General features: G+C 41.8%; 2 protein-coding genes across 2 annotated transcripts; one reads left to right on the forward strand and one right to left on the reverse strand.

Annotated features, from left to right (window-relative positions):
- Positions 1–3,761: 3,761 nt before the first annotated feature.
- On the forward strand, positions 3,762–6,646 carry marcksb (myristoylated alanine-rich protein kinase C substrate b). Its single transcript, XM_085442153.1, has 2 exons — positions 3,762–4,026; positions 5,066–6,646. Exons 1-2 carry the CDS (start codon positions 3,931–3,933, stop codon positions 5,624–5,626), a joined length of 657 nt encoding a protein of 218 aa, XP_085298279.1. The 5' UTR covers positions 3,762–3,930; the 3' UTR covers positions 5,627–6,646.
- A 2,959-nt stretch (positions 6,647–9,605) lies between these two features.
- col10a1a (collagen, type X, alpha 1a) lies at positions 9,606–14,421 on the reverse strand. Its single transcript, XM_085442081.1, has 3 exons — positions 14,341–14,421; positions 13,872–13,989; positions 9,606–12,090 (listed from the first exon to the last, which is right to left on the reverse strand). Exons 2-3 carry the CDS (start codon positions 13,972–13,974, stop codon positions 10,250–10,252), a joined length of 1,944 nt encoding a protein of 647 aa, XP_085298207.1. The 5' UTR covers positions 13,975–13,989; positions 14,341–14,421; the 3' UTR covers positions 9,606–10,249.
- Between the last annotated feature and the right edge of the window lie 6,239 nt (positions 14,422–20,660).

The following is a 20,660-nucleotide window of genomic DNA, read 5'->3' on the forward strand; positions in this document are numbered from 1 at the left end:
TTATCGCTTTCAAACAATAATAAGCCACTAAAATACTTATTTAGAAAAGTAAACTGCTAGGGTGGTTTTATTTTGGGCAGCATATGGTGTTTTATTGTTGGGTCTGTCTCTGGTTGTCTTGACGCAGATGTTATTGCGTACGCTTGATGCGGATCCACACCGACCAGTAGCTTCGACTGACACCGCTTTCCTCCAATGAGAGATTACAATGTGTGGCCGGGCACCTCCTCCTCTTTGGAGTATGACTGAAAAACGGGGCAAGGTTGGCAAATTCTCTGTTTTTGTTCAAGTAACGTAGAGCTCTATTTAGTAGCTTCTTTCGCCTTTTAGTGCGAGTAAAACACAGATGCACAGATATGATGCAAAATGAAATTCAACACATCTGTAGCGTTTTTATTTATTGAAATAATTAAAGGGATCAGTGCAATTATATTATATAAATACAATTATATATAGTTTGCATGAGTTTTTTGTTTGAAAGACTTAAAAATATTTTAAATAATTGTTGATATTTTTTTATTATTATTTTGATGAATATCAGACAGCGAGTATACAGTACACACATGAAAATGTGTTACTCTTCTGTTGCGATAATGACACACCAGCAAAATTTCAGCATTGATTGGGAATGTTTTGTGAAAATTAAACATGCAATGAAGACAGTAGTCATTCAGAATTGACCACTTATGCTTTAGTAATGAATCCCAATGCTGACCTCTAACCTCCATTTACTTTGCATTCCTTCAGTTTCAGACTTGTTAACCCATTCAGTCCCAACACTCTATGAGGAAGCACTTGGCGAGAGTGGGAAGGAAAACTCCCTTTTAACAGAAAGAAAAAACATTCTGTACGCTACCTAAAAATGGAAATTAGGTCTATACAAAAGACAGATTAAAACACTTATTCATCCAAAACACACACATACAAACAACTGTATGTCCAGATGAACAGAATGAGCTTTTTGGGAAATCAGATATTCATCCACTGGGTTGTGAAACTTCAGGCTATCTTCAGGCTACCTCTGCCGTAAGTTTTACCCTTATATACAATCTAATCAAGATGTGTGAAATTCCTTTTAGTTCCTTGTCCAAATACAATCCAATCTGTACAATCCAAGTGGATGATAACAGAAAAACGATTCCCCTAAATAATTTTATCTACACATACACCATGCTCCCTTTTCTTTAAGTACAAGTGCTGTTCAGCCCTTTGCCAAGGCAGGTCTGGCCAACAGGTCCTATGTTTGACACCTATAGTCTAAATCAATCACATGACTTCTATAAAAGGTTTTAAAATGATCACAGTGACAATGTTACACTGAATATTGCACTTGAAGGGAAGTCCAATAAAGTTACAGTACTTTTGTTTCCATGCGTACTGCACTAAAGTAAGAGTGTTTCAGTGTGCATCCATCAATCATCTGTGTAAGTCCCCTTGTGCTTTCAAGCCCTGACCCGCTGAGGTACAGAATCCACAAGAGCTCTGAAGTTGTCCTGTGGTCTGTGAACTTGACTACAGACTGGACTTCTGGGGATTTTGGAGGCCAAATCAACACCTTGAACTCTTTTCCATAGCCTTCAAACCACTGTGTGGGTGCACTGCTATCAAGAAATGCTGCTGCTGTGAAGAGAAGGTGGGCAGTACATGTCAAAGCAACGTCCACATGAAAGTCAGATCGCAGGATTTCCCAGTACAACATTGGCAGGAGCACAAAACTGCCTCCATTTGCTTGCCTTCTCCTCATCCTGTTACCATCATTTGCCCAGGTAAGCAATGTATAAGCACCCTCATGTCACTCTTACTAATGACAAATGATTTGGATATTTTCATAAATAAATTTCATAAATTTCCTCCATTCACTTAACATTCATTCAGTTTTTCAGCTGTTAGTATTTATCAGCTATCTATAAAAAATGATAACATTTTTATTCACAGTAGTCACAAATAATGACTTGCTCATATACACTCTGACATAAAGACAGGAGCTAAAAACCAAACCTGCCACTGCCAAATGAATAAAAATAAAAGACAATAAAATTAAGAAAATAAAGAAAAAACAAAAGAACAGCTCGCCGTAATTATACAGACTTCAAATTTCATCCATATTTTGTGGCAGCTGGCTAATTGGTTCAGCTCTTCAGCTTTAATAGGATATGAAGAAACTCACATTTTGTCTGTTATATGTGTCTGACCAGAAATATTCATTAAAAAAAAAAAAAACTCAGGATAGCAATAGTTGTTACTGGAAATGAGCTTAAAATGCTTCATGGTTCTGTATGTGAGCTGTATACTCCCTTGGGTTTTAGCATGGCTATTAACAATAAAAAGAAATAAGTGCTTTTATACTAAAACTCTATATTTTGTATTTATTTTTATTTAACTAGGATAGTGTAACTACTCTATGAATTTGACAAAAGCAAACAAATGATCACAATAAACTGTGATACTGATAAATGTAGATGCTGACTTAAAAATGTGGCCTGTTAAAAAGAATGAAAGTTAAACAAACATCTTTATGCTTTCTCCCCATGTTATCATATTTATGGCAGCTCATCATAATTATGCTACAGCTTTGCATTTAATCAAAATATAACAACAATGAGTGTGGCCTAGTTAGGCTGCTGAGGGTGGGTTAAAGAAGGCACCCTAATCCACAAACTGCTGAGTGCTTTGCCGGGCTGTCTTCACTCCACTCTCACCCTGCTTCTCCACCTCCCAGAGTCACCATCTCTAAAGCCCTATTCAGCAAATGCACTGCCTCTTCCTTGCAGCCATTTTGGACTAACAGTAACCATGGAGATGTGGGTCATGCAGCTCTAGCAGAGAGAGGAGACTTGTGGCTGCTGGTGGAGTTAGAGCACTGCAGGCTGCTGGAGCAGACAGCAGCAGAGAGCCATAAACTCTCATTATATCTGGGTCACTGGGATGCTCCCGCTGCAAGGAGCAGACAAGACACTATTATGCAAGAAGAGGGATAAGAGAAGTTTTGGGCACATGGTCTTATAGTAACAGGGGATGTCTGTTTACTGAGTGGGGCGTATGTCAGTAGGGTGCCATGATGACATAAGGTGAGACCAGCTGAGTGATGCTTAGTCAACCCAGCCTTCAGAACATACTGTTGTTTGGAGGGCTTGCATTCATTTACAAGCTGTGATGAACAGTTTTAGGGCTCTTTGTTGCAGCCAAATTAGGCTAAAGTGTAAGCCGTGTTTTCTATAAAATATTACACATATGTAAAAAATATACATGATTGCTGTGTTGCACACAATCGCCGTTATCATGCACTTAGAAATTAGACAAAACAAAATATTTACCGGTACAGAGAACAGACGTTTTTCAGTGCAAATCAGTGGCCATGTTTATGTGCAAGCAAATATTTTGCACTTTTCCAGGGGAGAATCATCAGATATGTCTAATCTAAACCTTATGCTCAATATAAACCAAAACATGGAACATCAAGTTTCTGGGAAAAGAAAAGAAAAGAAAAAACAAGTTGTAAGCCATGTTGTTGTGTCTCTCCTATTGTCCGTGCCCCCCCTCCCCCCCGCCAGCCACTCCATGACCTCCCCACTCTTTGGGATTTCGGACTTTTGATTGGTGGAGACCGGATTGCTTTGTCGTCATAGCCCCATTGCCCATTCATCAGCGGACTTGGGCGTTGTACTCCGCATCTCATTTGCGGCGGGGCCAATTTCTCCATTAAGGAACTCCGTTCGGGGAAAAAAAATCGAAAGAATTCGCGTCTTTCGCACCTTAGCTACTTTTTCCTTGTGCAAGCGCTCGCACGTCCCTTTGTGGTCATCGTGATTCCGTGCTGATTCCTCGGTTGCAGAAGGGGGAGTCGGCTTTTGACTTGATTTTTCTGGGGAGGAAGCTTGCGGTCTTTGTTCATTCATTTCATCGGTTGGGTCCCTTTGTTGGAACAAAAGCATGGGAGCACAAATCTCCAAAACCGCTGGAAAAGAGGAAGCCGCCGTGGAACAGCCAGCAGAAGGTGCAGCCGTTGCAGCAAAAACGAACGGACAGGTAGTTTTGTGGGCTTTTTTGTTGTTGAAAAGAATGATTCCGATCTTAATTGCGCACGCGGAATTTTGCCTCAATTTAGCAATGTGTTGCGTCAATGGTGTGCTCAATGTTCCCTGTAGCGCATCTCCACGCTCACCGGCTTTCAGGGAAAGTGGCCACATGTAGGCCTGCACGTTTTTCACCGGCAAATGCACAGTTTCAGGTTATTTTCTCTAACGCATTTAAACTATATATATTAAAACTTTTAAGTGAAATCATTTAAATTGATACACAAATGTATTTTTTTTAATTCATCCTACAAAAAAAATGCCTGAATGTTGCTGCACAACTATTCCAGTGAGTGATGATCGCAGAATTATTTAAAAATCGTTTTCTTTTTAAATTGTTTGTAAAATAATCGCAGCTGTTCTGCGGCTCCTGTGTCTAAACATTGCGCCTGTGCTTATTCATTTGGTTGAAATGTGTGCAGCAGGGGTTTGTGGCCGCTCTCAATGTGGCATGGCCATTTTAAAAAACGGTACCACGCCTTTGTTGCCAGATTGACGAAATGAGCCACGGTTTTTTTTTTCTTTCTTTCTTTTGTTGCAGACACGGGCCGCAGAATCCGCAAACTATAAAAAGCAGAAAAGAGTAGGATGAGCTAAGTGCATGAAAATTTTAAAAATGGTGCACATTGGTGGACTACACGGGGCATTTAAAGGAAGGGATGAGATGATGGGGGGGGGGTTGCGAATTCCTATGTTGTTTCCACTGGCTTCAATCTGAACGCCACCTCGTGGATCCCGGTTGTACTACCGTCTAAGCAACTAGCCTACTGCTGTAAGCCACAGATCTGTCGTCACTCTCCTGGTAACAGATGTTGTTGCAGTTTAAGGAGCTTTTTCTTATTGGTTACTGCTAGTCTGTGAGTATAATTAAATATCACAGGACACCAGGCTTTGCAGGGGATAGCCCTGCACACACTTATGAGTGTGTTTGACCTAATGAACTTAAATAAGTGCATGTTCAGTAATTTCATTTTTATTCTGTTTTCTTCCAGGAAAATGGCCATGCCAAGACCAATGGGGATACCTCTCCTGCTACAGAGGAAGTCAACAAAGCCGAAGTGCAGGCCAATGGAAGCACTCCTACTGAGGAGGCACCAAAAGAAGAAGGTGAAAAGGTAGAGGGTGCCGAAGCCAATGGAGAGAAGGAGCCTGCCGCCACAAATGGAGAAGCTTCTGCCAAACCTGAGGAAGGCACTCCGTCTACTAGCGAGGATGGCAAGCAGAAGAAAAAGCGTTTCTCTTTCAAGAAACCGTCCTTCAAGCTCAGTGGCTTCTCTTTCAAGAAGACCAAGAAAGAGTCCGAAGAGGCGACAGAGGACGGTGCGGGAGCAGCAGCAGAACCAGCCGAAGGGGAGAAGGCGACATCTGAGGCACCTACTGAAGAGGCCAAGCCAGATGAGGCCGGCGAGGAAGCCAAGGAAGCTGCAGCTGAGGAGCCAAAGGCCGAGGAGGGGAAGGCAGAGGAAACCGCAGGAGAGGAAAAGCCAGCTGAAGCTTCACCTACTGAGCCAGAAACGGCAGCCAGTCCAGAAGCCGCTGCTGCCGCCGAGTAATCCTGCTGAACCAGACAACAGAATGAAGGAGACAATGTAGCCCATCTGAAGGAATGCGAGGACTTTGTCTAAAACCAGGGATTTTTTTTGTTTTTGTTTTTTTTGCTTTAGTGTTTGTTTACTACTCTGCAACCATCTCATCCATAACTGCAATGTCCCTGGCAGTGATGGACAGGAGGTGTAATGGAGAGTGTGCTGCTTCCTCACTGCTTATTGGTGCTTGCATTTGTGATATGGGTGAGTGTGAGAGTGCAAATGTGAGTGGGAATTTTTTACTTTTTTTTCCCCCCTATTTTTTTTTTTTTTTTTCTACATGAAACCGTGACTGTCAACACGTTGCTGAATTTGACACATATTTAATCAAAAGTGTTTGGTGCTGGGCAATTGGATGTAGCAGCTAAAGCTGTGTCTGCAAGATCTGACACATTGTGGTATTTAAAGGGAAAGTCCAAGTCTTAAATGTTGTCATTGCAGTGCACAGTTGTTTACAACTCTTGAAGCTCAACACTCCTGTGAACACAAACCATTCCTGAATGAACTAGATTTAGTCAACTGTTAAAACAGTAGGTGCTCATCACTTTCCATTAGATTCCACTGTTTCCAAACTCTGTAGTAATGCACGTTGTATAGACTTTGATATTACTGGTTTTATGACTGAGATGTACCTAAATGACTGAAGTTTTTAACAGATTACCCATTGTAAATGAAGTTTTCTTGTTTTTTCACCATTTGTAAGATTGAATAAAATTGGGAGATGTTTTAAGCAAGTTTCGCATCAAGCTGTGATGACTACAATGCCTACAATACCTAAAAATCTACACAAGAAAGCACATAAATCTGTGGTTGGGGGTACTGTCTTTAAACAGCATTGGGGTTTTTTTTTTTGGTTTTTTTCTCTTTTTGTTTTGTATATGAAACTCACCTTATTCAACATGAAATGTAACAATATCTGCAAACTGGTATTAAGGTGTTCAGTTTATTATATGTGAGTACTGCTGAAGAATAAAGCAACAAAATGTGGATTGGCACTCTTGAGCTCCTTTATTTATGTTTAAAAAGCATAAAAACACCACTGCTGCCCTTTTATAATACCCATCATAAATCTGGAGAGGGAGTGGGAGAGTTTAGACTGGTATTCAGAGCTGAGGTCGGCTGCTGTAGCCACAGATATACAGATTCTTTGTTTCACAGCACCATCGTGTGGTGCACTGAAAGATTTCACACATACAGAAGGCTTTTTTTTTTTTTTTTCTTTTTTGTTAATGCAATGAGTTGTATTTAGGATTCTAAGTATTTGTCTGCTAAATCCAAACTGTAAGCTAGTTCCTCAGGAGAGGGGTCTAGATCTGCCCCCTATCCTACTTTTAGAAGCCTTGAGGGGAATGATTTTCAATTCAACTCAGTTCAATAAAACTTTATTGATCCTGAAGGTTGACCCGAAGGAAATTAGGTTAAGGCTGCTGACCTTTTGCCAGTGCCATCTTACCCTTCCGACCATACATACATTACACAACATCAACATAAACTAAATTTGACAAAAGTCTTTGAGGTAATACTCCAAGATGTTAGAAGAAAACTGCAGTCCTTGTAATGAAGAGGCGACGGTCACTTATTTAAATATTCACCTCATTTACTAAATTAGAGCAAAAGTAATGATAAATTAGCTGGTGAAGTTGGCCTTTGAGGACCTTGTTGCGTTTAAGACAGGCACATTTCTTTCCCTAAAACAAACTTAATCTGGAGTGAACCTAAAGTGAGATATGATTGCTGCCCAATAGTATTTTTAGTGATTTACCAATGAAGGAACTACACAACATAATTGTGCCACATGATTCAGGGTCAGTAGCGTTGCATCCGAACTCAGTTTCTGGTTTTGGACCATAAATGATAGTGTTTGAAACAAACATTTTTACGACGTCTGGAGGTTTAGTGTCTTTCGCAAACAGCATAGACTGAATTGATGCCTGTGCGAGATTCCTTCCATGAAACCCCATAAACACCAGAATGTTTTTAAGAGTGGAGGAGAAAGCAAAACACTCCTGCAGGGTGTTTTTTTGGCAGCACACAGCTCTACCCGTGCACATTTCAAACCCTCTATTTCCTTTGCACCCACTCTAACCTTGGACACCGTAGCTCTGGCCACCGCAAAAAGAGTGTGTTTTACACATAATACTTCTATTTCTGCTTCTTAAACTGCTTGTCCATTTTGGTCAGGTTGTTGAGAGACGTGCTGCTTCTTGTAACACCCAGTGTTCCTCACATGCTGCCATACACACATCTCTCTGCATCCTACTCAAGAACATCTGGTTCCTCTTTGCGTTGCTTCTTTCTTTCCAAACAGATGCACAACTGTATAGATAGACATACAAGGTGAACCTACTAACAAAAATATATCAAAGTAAATTATTCTTCGTAGTCTCAGCAGATAATTTTAGAGTGCGGCTTGTGGAGTCAGCCAGAGGCAGCTCTCCATCTGCGCTGTCCCACCTCATTGCAACAACCACAGGCCATCTCCAAATGGAAGTACCCTCAGATGGCAATCCCCAGCAGTTTACTTCAGCCAGCTTCCTCTCTTTTCTTTCCCTTGGGCCCCTCACCTAACCACTGTCACGCTCTTTCCCCCAAGCGAGATCAAACAGCTGCCTCCCTGCCAAAGGACCATCCCTGTCCCTCATTCCACACCCAAACTATATTCAGCACTCTCATATTGAGGCTTGCATGGTAGAGTAGCCTTTGTAAACTTTGGCTGCCAAGCAGGCAACTGGTAGCCATCATGTGGAGAGAGATTTTTTATTTAATCTATTTTAGCCTCTGTTTAGGACCATGTACTGCACTGAAGTATGTGTGAATTTTAAGCACTTTTTAAACACATATACTGACTACAAGCTGGTTAAATTGATATGATCAATGGCAAATTTGTGAGAGAATCTCAACTTCAAGGGTAGACTAAATTAGCAATGGTTGGTCTTACATAATAATAATTACTATTATTGCCTAAGAGTTAAGACTGTGTTGAAGAATAAAGGTGGTCATACCATATATTGACTTTTAAGCTTGTTAGAAATGTTCAAACTCTGTTTTCCCCTTATAAACTGTATATCCATGTATGTTTGCACATGTCTGCTGCACCTATTTCCCATTTTCTCAGCAAAATATAGAGAAATGAGGGGCGGCTTTTGCACAGTGCTGCATGTAGTTAATACTGTGCACAGGATACCAATTTATGGTGATACATTTAACAAAATGACCACAAATGAATAGAAATACATCATTATGTACATTATATATAATTATATAAGTTACATTACACTGAGGACAGTAAGTCCAACAGTAACGTTGGTAGGAAGATCCATTTTATAGTACCTGATACTTCCACTTCACATTTGTCAGCCAAAATTTTGCTTACAAAACCCATATGAGTGCTTAAAATTAAAACGTCTTGTTACTAACAAATAATGGCATGGTAGTCCAGTGCTTGGTTTGAACCTGCTGGGTGATTAGAGCCTCGCTGTGGATTGTTCATCTTATCCCTGTGTCTCTGTGGGCATACCTGTCCATGGTACGCCCCGCCTTTCTGTGGTAGTCAGCTGGAATAAGCTTCCATTAAGTAGATGAATGCATGTTGCTGACTTAAGATGCTTCATCTTAGGTAACTTTAGTATTAATAATATTTATATTAAATTACTTTTGTATTTTTTCACAATAACTTAATCTTGTGTTGAACCTGTCACAGATCACAATTATAACTTGATTTCTTGTTTTAATTTATGAATCTGCAGGAAAACTAAATTGGATTAGGGTTTTATTTTTTTACAGAACTCAACCAGTGCTCACAAAATACTCAAAGTGAGTTGACTCTTATGACTGTGTGTCTTCTTAAGCAGTTTTTGTGTTGTTTTATGTGCCTCTAACTGAGTTCTTTTTTAGTTTTCAAATTAAATGAGCTGCTAAATAAAAAAAAAACTTCTGATACAGAACATTCATTAAGACATCATTTATTTTGGTCATTATGGTTTACATGACACAATGTATGTCCAGGGATACAACGATGTTGCTGTTAAAACAGTTTGTGTTTCCATGACAGCATTTTGGTGACTTATTTCGTCATAATGGTCAATTTGACCATTACCATTTCACAATATATTCAAGTCACATTTAGTACAACAGGTTGCACAGAAAAAAGTATTAGGGTACTTTTAATAAGATTATTGGTAACCCAAACAAAAAAACTGAAAGAAAAAAAAAACAAGGTTGTATAAAAACAAACAAAAGCAGACAAACACTAAATTAAGAGTCACCAGTTGAAGTCAGTAAAAGGAACAGAATGGAAAAGAAAAAGTCAGGACATAACACAGTTTAACATCTCAATTTCACATGCTGTCTCCATTAAAATCTCACTGGTAACATTGTGGATTGCTTACCCCACCCCTGATCACCTGTGTTCATAAATTAGTTTTCCTTCTTCTAAGCACCTATTTCTTGTAGTTTTCAAGTCGAGATGCAACTATTTCTCAAAAATGGTGAACTGCCTGTCTGTTAGGTTGAGGAAAAACGAACAGGGAGTTTAGTTTGAGAAATGGCAAATTTAGTTGGTTGGCTTTCGGAAACTACTGAATCAACGTATCACGTTGAAGCGATGAGGAACCCAGAGAAAGAGCAGTGGACATTCTCTGCAGCAAAGACGCCATTGGCCTCATCGTCAGGGATCTGGACGTAAACTGTATCCTGCTCATCGAGCAAGAGGACAGCACTACCAGACATCTGGTCAAGGAAACCCTTGTTGTACTCATCATAAGTGAACATAACAGGCTGGCCATTCTTGTACAGAGCCACCAGGGCATGAGCTCCATTGACATGGATGCTATAAGAGAAGAAGTACACTCCAGGAACCTGGCAAGTGAAAATGCCTGACTCAGGGTCATAGTGATTCTCAGCATTATACACTATGTGGTCAAATTTAATGGGGCTGCCAGCAGGAGGGTAGGGGGTGGTCAGAGCTGCAGTGAAAGCAGACATGGGGGACTTCACCATAATCTCGCTCACTTCCATGCCCTTGCCCTTCTCAAATGCAACCTCACCTGGAGGGCCAGGGGGACCAGGAGGGCCAGCTGGGCCAGGTTCTCCATCAGAGCCGGGCTCACCAGGTTGACCAGGAGGACCCTCAGGTCCAGTGAGACCCTTAGCAGCCAAACCAGCGGGGCCAGGGGCACCAGGGAGACCTGGGTGTCCCTTGAGGCCTGGAGCACCAGCGGGACCTTGAGGCCCAGTAGGTCCTCTTGAACCTGGTGCACCATCTGATCCAGAGGGACCTTGCTCACCTGGGCGACCAGGATGACCTTTGGGTCCAGCAGGGCCTGGGATACCTGGGGCTCCTGGGGTACCTGGGGCACCTCCATTTCCTTTTTCACCTGTGGGTCCAGTTTCCCCTCTGGCCCCAGCAGGACCAGCTGGTCCTGGGTAACCCTGCTTACCTTGGAAACCCTGTGCTCCCTGATCTCCCTTGTTTCCCTTAGGTCCCTGAGGACCAGTTGCTCCTGTGTCACCTTTAGGGCCAACAGCACCAGGTGCACCTGTGAAACCTCTTTCACCCTGAGGTCCAGTAGGACCAGTTGGGCCAGTTGCACCAGTAGCACCAGTATATCCAGTTGGACCTTGCTCACCCTTTGGGCCTGTAGCACCAGTGCTACCTGTAGCTCCCCTTTCTCCTTTCTCTCCATTTGCACCTGGCTTTCCATATCCAGGCACTCCAGGGGCACCAGTGGATCCAGTAGGTCCCTGGTTGCCTTTAGGGCCACTTGGACCAGGCAGACCGGGGGCACCATTCTCACCTGGTTTACCTGGAATACCAACACCTGGGGCACCGGTGTGTCCTTTAGGTCCCTGAGGTCCCATGGGACCAGGGGCACCATCGCTACCTGGGCTACCTGATTTTCCTGGCTCACCTGGGGAACCTGGTTTTCCTGGCTTTCCAACTCCAGATGAACCTGTAGCTCCAGGTGGACCCATAGGCCCTTCAGGTCCTGTCTCACCCTGAGGTCCAGGTGCTCCCACCCCTCTATCACCCTTAGAACCTGGCAGTCCAGGGATACCTGGATGTCCTTTCAGACCAGGCTCTCCTCTAGGTCCCATTGCTCCAGGAAGACCTGATGGTCCAGGCTTGCCAGTAGCAGAGAGGCCAGCAGGTCCAGGGCTTCCTGATGATCCAGGGACTCCCCTAGGTCCTTGAGGGCCAGTGGCTCCAGTATCTCCCTTCTCACCAGAGTCTCCAGGCCTGCCAGGTTTGCCAGGACCACCTGGAGATCCAGGTTTACCAGCAATGGAGCGGCCAGGAGATCCAGGGGGTCCGGGAGGTCCTTGAGGTCCAGCATAGCCTACACCATTTTCACCTGGTCGGCCAGGAGGGCCAGAAGGTCCCTCGGGGCCTGGCTCACCTGGAGGACCAGGCTCACCTGCCACTGACACCACTGTGAAGAGTTAAAGAGAAACCATCATTAGTTCCATTAGCAAACAACAAAAAAACAAAAACAAAAAACAAAAATGGACACAAAGTAACAAAGTGAAAGAAATCTCTGTGTGTATGTTCAGGATACCTTAAGTCTGTGCATAAAATTCAACCACTTATTTCAAATTAGGGTCTGTTTAGGATGTTCAGTAACTCTGACTGCATCCCATTCAAGGGACAAGTGCTGGGTCATGGATGTTCTGGCCAGCTCTCAGTGCTTAGTGTGTTTGAGTGTGCATCAGTTTTGCAGCGTTCACAAGCAATATGACTTTCAGCAATCAAATATGAGCTGAATTTTAGCTTTTAAGAAAACCTCTCTACATAATGTTCTTTATTTTTTAAAATGGCTGAAACATGATCGACTAATTGATCCAGAAGGCGGGGCATGTTTAACTCTAATGAAGCAATGGTCTAACTTGTGAGATACGCCCACATACAACTCACCTATTGATGTACAGATATTATAAGATGTTACATGCATATTTTATTTTGAAGCAACCCCTTATAAACAGATGCATGTTTAGTATTATTCTAATAATTAATTTTAATACAGAAAAAGCATAACGTAAAGAAATATGGCTGCATGTAACCTGCTGAATGACTATTTTTAATACAAAGTACAGGTTTCAGATTTTAATGAGAGCCTTATGATTTGTTTAGGAGCTACTCAAGCAAAATAAGAGGGAGCTCTTTTTTATTTGCTGCCTTAATGTGGTCACATGGGTTTGAGTGTAAAAGGCTCACTCCTTGGCTTATTCTGATTTAGTTTGGATAAAGCCAAACAGATGTTTCTACTTTTGCGTTAAACAGGCGCACCCAAACAAACCACACTGCTGGGTGACTGGACTTTAATTGTCAGTGTGAAACTAAAAATAACCCCATAACAGCTACTTTCTCAAATAGAAACAGCAATGAGCTGATGACACAAAAGCGACACTTCACATTTTGCACTGCGTTTGGGAAACACACAACCTCTCTTTTTGTGTTTGGCAAAATAATAAAAAGAAAAGAAAATCAAACGTAACTCATGTTAACAATTAAATAAATCGCTTGCTTAACAAATAGAGCGAATAACTCTGCCAGATTGTAAACAGAATTAAAGTGCCTTCCTGTGAAACGTGCGCAAAATAGAATAAAATAAAGTAATAAAACTGTTGCTAATGTGAATAACTCGGCTCACTTAGTCATAAGGGGTCGCCACAGAGAAAAGCTCCGCCTGTTCGATTCCCTTCTTAACAGGATTTTTTTTTATCTCCTCCAGGGATCTTTTGCTTGTTTGGGGAATGTTTAAACCACTACACTACGGAGCTAGCGCTTTGGGTGAATATAAGGATACAAATATACAGGAAATGCTACAAAAACTACAGAGGGAGATTTAATCTGGTGATTTAGAGGAAAACAAAAACCTGCAAGCTCTGCTTCGTGCAAATAACCTGCAATTTCCGGCCTCATTGGAGAGGCATGCAACCTGTTGTAGCCAATCAGAGAGCAACACTGGCCCAGAGCAAGGTGGAGTTCAGCTTTCAAAGTAAAGTGCAGCTGTGCCTATCATCTGTCAGGCTGCTTACGGTACCTCTATTGGTCAAAATAGCTATCCCCCTCACTGAAGGTAAGGAAATCCTGCCATACAGTGTTGCTCAAATAAGACCAACTTTATGGAAGAAGATCTCCCATAAAGTTGATAGGCTGTTCGTGAAGCTCACAAACTGATTGAACACAGGGCGAAATGATGCGTATTCTTACCATGGCTCTTCACAGGCATCACCTTCCTCACTACGTAACCCTTTCCGTGGGCTGCTGCAGAGGCCACCACAAGGAGGAGGATGGTCGCTACACGTATGTCCATCTTGCAAGGTCAAACCTGCAATGGAGGAGGAGAAGAAGAAGAAAGTCAGTACATCTGTTTTCAAGGTATAAAAAGTGCCATCAAGCTTTAGTGTTTGTATTAGTGTGAATTTTAGAGAGCCTGAAAACTTTTCTGGTACAAGAACATGCTTTAATCTTTCTTACAGAAACAATACTAGACAACAAATAAGAACAGAAAGCACAATTTTCTATTTCCACACTTCAGGCTCATGTATTACAAATGAAGGTAAAAGGCAGCAGAAGTTGCTCTATTTTTCTCCAACCAGTCACAGGAATGACTGAAGGCCCACACAAAGCCTAGATGTTGACAGCACTCCCCTAGAGATAGAGAGGAAATTTCACATACCAGCATCCAACGAGAAGAACCAAACTCCTCAGCACCAGTGAGCTCCCGGTGCTGCTGTATATCCTTAGGGTAGGAGCACAACTGAGGATATGCTGCCCTCCAGTACAATGATGTGGGTATTTATACCATATCTACCCTGCGCATCATTAAAAAAAAAAAAAAAAAGCCCCCACCACTCAAGTACCTCCCTCCTCCAGCTAGGCTGTAATTAGCAGAAAGATCTGCCCAAAGCGGGCATGTCACATCAGGGTTCCTCCATGTCTTGAATATCCAGACACATGATTATCACTTATTTCTGTCTTCTCCTGAACTATAAAACAATAAAAAAGTATACTTTTGCAATGGACAAAAACAATCTCAACGAGAGCAACAAGGACACCTTTCATTTTCATCTTGGTTACATGCATATGGCATTTTACAGGAGGCATTTAAAAATCTGCTCTGGACATGTTTATGTTAAAATTCCTCTTTCTAAATATGAAAATATCTTAAGGTAGTCAAAACAGACAGCTACTGTAGGTCTGTAACGGCACCTGTATAGCTTCACAAAGCGTGCTTTGAGGATGTATAGTGCACTATATGTCTCATCTCCAAATTTACATCTTGTCCAGCCGACTGGTGAAACTTGTCTTTACCTGTGCCGTCTGTCTGGACACCTCTATGCCTGCATGATAACATAAACAAGGGAAGTGGTGGGGAAAGCTTGCCTTCATGAAAGGTACAGTAGCTTTTGTGGAGTTTGACTGAAATGAACTAAAAATATTTTTTTCACTGATGTGAAGGCGTCATTTAAGAGATTCGTATATTTAGTTCAGTACATTTCCTGGGTATTATTATTTGGTCAGCTTGTTATGTGACTAATAGAGGACAAAGTAGATTTCATTTCAGCCTCTATTTCAAGATGAACACTTTTTCTTAACTTGGATATTTTTGTATGTGTTTCACCCTCAAAACAGCTAATAAATCTATATAAAGAGCCACTGGGAAAGGCATTTGGGCTTGTTTCTGTGCAGTCTTGTAAATGCACTCTAGTGTAGCAGTGTTTGCTACACTAGAGTTCACTACTCCTGTTTAAACACCAGAGGGCAGGTTTTACTGAGGTACAGCACCTATCCCTGGAGTGAGGTACCGCTGCTGTAGAGAAGGGGCCATGCTCCTGTGGTCACTTGTTATTTTTGGCCGCCTCAGTGCATCATCAGAGGTTTCAGTCCTATCCCTACAATAAAAGCTAGTTCCTGTCAAAATGTTGTATTTCCTCACTCCTGTCCTCCAGTATTATCCTCCCTCGCCCTCACCCTCCACCTTGTGTTGCTTACTTTGAGATGTTCCAACTGTAATTTCTCAGTTTCACCCCAGCCACATAGGAAATGCATACACCCAAATAATCACATGTTCTCAAACACACAAGTAGCCATAAACGATGTGTAGGGTAGTCCATGGCCCATCCCAAAATCTCCTTGGTGAATGGCGCAGCCAGTTATGGCACATGTTCTTCCTGTGTTCTTATAATGTATATACATACTGCTGACAACATGTGTATATTTGCAGAAATGATGATGAACTGCGTGATTGAGGGCTTCAAAATGTTTCTACATAAGGCGTCTATACTACATGTGACCGTGACTGGCATCTTCCACCACATATATAATTAAAGATTCTACAACATGGGTTGTTGGAACCCCCTTTTTAGTAAATTAGACCAAATTATCTGCAATTTTCCAAAGTGCTACCTTCACCCGGCTCATATCACTTAATCACGTTTGGCAAGTATTGTTTAAGTTCACTCTTGCTGTCAAATAAAACGTAATATAATTTGCGATCTTCATTTTCAAATATTTGAAATTTTGCTCATGAAAGAGTTGGGAGTGATAGCTCGCGGCAAAGGTGTAGACTGACTACCAGAGGCAGTAAAATGATAGAGAGAAGTTACATTGCATTTACTTGAAGTGTGTCTCAGTTGGAAGGAGCAGAGCACTTAAGCCAGTTATCACTACTGGAAGTTTTCCTTTTGAATGTGCATGTTTAGTCTTGCTTCATCAGCTTTGGAAAATCAGGTTTCTCCTGCAAATATACAGCAGAAGGTTTCTATTTTGATGAAATTACTGGTGAATGCCACACCAACGCCACATCAGTGTGCCACCAGTTTTGTTCTATGTATTTTTTTTAAGTTATGCTCTATTATTTTAAAATCTCTTTATGCTTGTGCCCTAGGAGGAGGCCGAGGCTTTCCGGCTTTAGTCAGATTTAGATGAAAGAACAGAGCAAAGGAGGGTGGAGTTAGGATTTTGTATGTTTAGGTTCAGATCATTTCAGTTTATGTTTTTTCAAACAAGGCAAAGCCAATGCGAAAGAGGCTCTCTGTTTTTAGTCTGTTGTTCTGAAAACAATGATTCATCTCTTTATGCATGAAAAAAAACTCCCATCATGCATTTGCATGTGAAGCGACAGGAAGGCTCATGCTGCGCTTTGGAACCAGAGCTCATTTTGGCTTGAGGAAGACTTGAATTGACAGTGCAATTTTGATGTTGTTTATAACCTTGCAGCATATATTTTTTTTGCTTTTCTTAACACGCCACTGCACTTATTCGAGAAGGACGCAGTGTCCTTGTGCCTTCTAGCAGCTGAATTGAAGGCTGTGAAAAGTACATGGCAGAGCTCTATCTGCTCTTCTCATTACTTCGCCGCAGCAGCTTGATGTGGCTGGCAAGCCTCATTGTAATAACCATTAGGAATTAGGTTAACGGCCTTCAAACTTGAGGTAGTGACGTCGCTTCGTGCTTATATTCCTTGTGAGCCCCCCACTGTAAAACACACACATGCTTTCAGTTTTGTGTCACTTTGTACCCTTGATATGTGACATCAAATATTTTTTTTACTGAATTTAGAAAACAGAGAAAACAGCTAATTATGCACACGCCCAAAGTCACTGGGAGCAAGTGAAAGCTGAATCGCTCCTTGTTTTAAGATCGCACAGATTTTATGGCTGTTTTTCATGTAGTTTAGTGACAGCAGTCATTTAAGGAGTCATTTGAGGTACTTCTTGAGTATTTGCTTTTTTGGTACTTCACTATCCAATAATTATTGCAGTATTTATTTCACTATATTTGTCTCACAACTCTTGTTAGTAGCTTTGCAGTTTCAGATTATTAATGGAGTCATATGTCAATGCTTTTTTATTGCATAACACAGGGATTCATATATACTTTTTTTTATTGCTGCTAGTGTCCAATCAGAAACTCTTATTTTGGAGCATAACTCTTTGTAGATTCTTCATATGCCCCACAAAACAAACATGGGCTGAAATAAGGATAAAAACAAGCATGGGAAGCCATGACAGGGCAAAGTTTCTTGCCTGACCCTTCTGCAGAGGACATGAACTGGCATTTTGAGGCCTTGCATGTTCTTCAGGCCTTCATCCGTATCTAACAACAGCCTGTGGATTTCACTAAAATCCCCAGAGAGTAGCTGGACAGCATTACTGGCAATGCTGGTGATGTTTGTGCCTGTACTCTGCAATGATAACAGTATTTGAGGGAAAGCTTTTCGCATTTTGTTTCTCTTTCTGTGCGCTCCACTGCCTAGGAATCGATGTTTTTGGTTTCTTCGACATTCTGGCCGAGGCTCAACCCACACCCAGCAGAGGCACATAATTGGTGGTTGATGTAAGGGGGCCCGGGCCGAGCACGTGAGTTAAAGGCTAAAGATACACCATCACTGCTGGGATACAAATTTAATGTTTCAATAAACTCCACGGACCACTAAAAACTACTTTAAACTTTATGAATGGCAGCCTTGACAGGGGCCTATGTGAGTGATTGGTGGGGAAATTATAGGGTCCTGAAAACAAACAGGGACCCAAATGGTGCCGGAAGCGTAAAAGTAACTGAAAAATGGCAGCGGTAGCTTTAGAGACGAGAGCTGGTGTCTGGGAGGTCACCAGTTTGAAATCCAGAAAGGCAGAAAAACTGGGGGGATGAATGAGAAAGCGCCTGTTGGGTGTTCTTTGACAGATGCCAGGTGTAAACGCATGTAGCTGCGTGTTAACATGAAAGCTTTCCTCAGCCAGACACCGCATGGTAATCTAACGTAAATTCTTTTGACTTTAGGGTGTTTTACCCCCGTAAACACACTACATTTGCTGTGTAATTAAGCCGATAAGTTGGAAATAGTTTGAAATTTGTGCTCACTGCCTGCTTGTGAAGGTATCGCCATTCTGGCTGTTGAAGCTGGTGCTAGACGCACTTCTGAAAATGAGGACTTGCTTATTGCCAGTGAAGCGAGTCGAATGCTACTTGATTTGATTGCTTCTGTTTCCATAGTTCAGTATGCTGTATGTTTACTTATAGAAAGGTCTGACTCAGCTGTCATTTCCGGGCAGCTTTCTTTAGTTTTGCAGAGGAAATCAGGCCTTCAGAAGTGCAGCAGCCAGAAACTAATTGAATGAGTACTCAGCCAGACAGTTTATGGGGTGCTACAGGGCACCCAATTTACTTCAAAGGTAAAAAGGTCATAAGAACATACAGATATTTTTCGCATGCTTGTTGTGTCCTCAAGCGAGGAGGCGATCTTTGCTCGTTATCGTTTTTATCATGAGGTTGTTTTTTGGGGGATTGAAACAAACAAACGGTGAAACAGAGGACAGACTGCTGAGACTATCTGTTTACTGTGGGATCATTTAAAGATATCAAAGCGAAATAAAACGACCTTAATGGGATTTTCAGCGCTTAAGCATAGGTGGCAGAGTCCTGTATTTAAGGATAATGACTAATCCGCTACATCGTGCCTGTGAAAATTTAGGGTTTCACCGTCTGTATCAGTGAATGCAAGAGAATCTGTTAGAGTGTGTGTGTGTGTGTGTGTAGGAAAGTGCTTGTGAAAGGCAGGAGGAGCAGAGGTGGATTTATTATTTATTTGTCTTGTCTGTTCATAATCACATCTGAGTTGAACGTGTGGTGGGGGAATGACACTTTGTGTGCTTCAAATCCAGAGTGACAACCAAGAACCATGTTTACACAACACAATGTCACCTCACTTGCTGGAGCAGATTGTTAGCACTGCGCCATTATGACCGCTGGAGAGACAAGACAAGTGTTGTTTCTGTACACTATATTTGGGAAGAGCCATGTCTGTCTCAAAATAAGTGTTGGGGCTAACCTGTGAGTTAGCACCCACACAATTCACAAACCTTATATAAAGACACAGCCACAGGAAGTTAGCTAGAGTTTAATGTACAGCGTGTCCAGAACAATGCCGGGGCCGTGGCTCCATCGCTGTGGTTTTGAGGTTTGTTTTGCTGGCTGATGAACCCTGTGTGGGTTGATACTTTGACTGGGCCTGAAACAGTAACCCTAACTGTGTCTAAATGGGAACGAGTCCACATTATAAAACACTAACAAACAATAGTGTGCTGTCTACTTTCTATAAAATATAGTTGCAGTAAAAATAATAGTGCACACAGAGTTTTCTCCTTATAAGGTTTAAGTTTGTTATTTGGTTTGGTTGATTCGTGATGAAGTATTGACCTGACACAGTGTCTGCAGGGATAGGTTTCAGCCTCATGGTGAACCTGAGTGATGTATGGATGGATTCGACTGTTCCCTTTAGAGGTCGCCACAGCGGGTCATCTGCTTCCATCTCACCCTATCCCAGCATCCTCCTCTGTCACACAAGCTTCTCCTGTTCCTTCACTACATCCTTGAATGTTTTCTGTTCTTCCTCTTTTCCTTCTGTCCGGCAGCTCTATCGTCCCAACATTTAAAGTTTCTATTCTCACTAACATACTCCTACCTTTCCTTCCCTCATGCTGCCTTACAACATACCTTCCCTTCTTCTCCTCCTCTGTATTCGGCCAACAGTAGCATAGTTTCCACCATCACCGTCTTGGCCAGCAGCACCATTTATCCTTGCTTGAGACCAGGACTGGGGGCACACTGGATAGTGATTTGCAAATGAGTTTTATATTGTTTTGTACTGTAGGCTCAAACTTATTAAACTGGTTATTCCAGTTTTTTTATACACAGTCTTTTGTAACGGCTTCACCCCCTTAGTTGCTCTGAGTCAGTGCAGCATTGGATCCGAGTTATGTCATTGTGCTTTGTTTATTTTATTGAGTTTTATTGTTTGTAATTGGAAAAGAAAAAAATAAAGTCCGATCACCAAACGGAAACTGACACATCAGAAAAACCAGTAATGAAAGACACACACTAACCTCTGCAAAATATTATAAAAACGACAAATATGCAGCTGGTTTGTAAACTGAACTCAGATGTGACCAAAAATCTGAAGCGTTGCCATAAAAAACCAATGTGAAAGTATTCAGT

This window comes from Copadichromis virginalis, linkage group LG19, assembly GCF_057382275.1.
Source record: "Copadichromis virginalis isolate Kocher_CV1m ecotype Utaka linkage group LG19, C_Virginalis_male_GT1.1, whole genome shotgun sequence".
Classification (NCBI taxonomy): Eukaryota; Metazoa; Chordata; class Actinopteri; order Cichliformes; family Cichlidae; genus Copadichromis; species Copadichromis virginalis.

Excerpts from the sequence above, each read along its gene's own strand:
- marcksb (XM_085442153.1), top strand. The coding sequence starts at position 3,931 with ATGGGAGCACAAATCTCCAAAACCGCTGGAAAAGAGGAAGCCGCCGTG. Across the intron at positions 4,027-5,065 it reads CAGCAAAAACGAACGGACAG|GAAAATGGCCATGCCAAGAC; the intron begins GTAGTTTTGTGG and ends GTTTTCTTCCAG.
- col10a1a (XM_085442081.1), bottom strand. The coding sequence starts at position 13,974 with ATGGACATACGTGTAGCGACCATCCTCCTCCTTGTGGTGGCCTCTGCA. Across the intron at positions 12,091-13,871 it reads GATGCCTGTGAAGAGCCATG|TGGTGTCAGTGGCAGGTGAG; the intron begins GTAAGAATACGC and ends AACTCTTCACAG.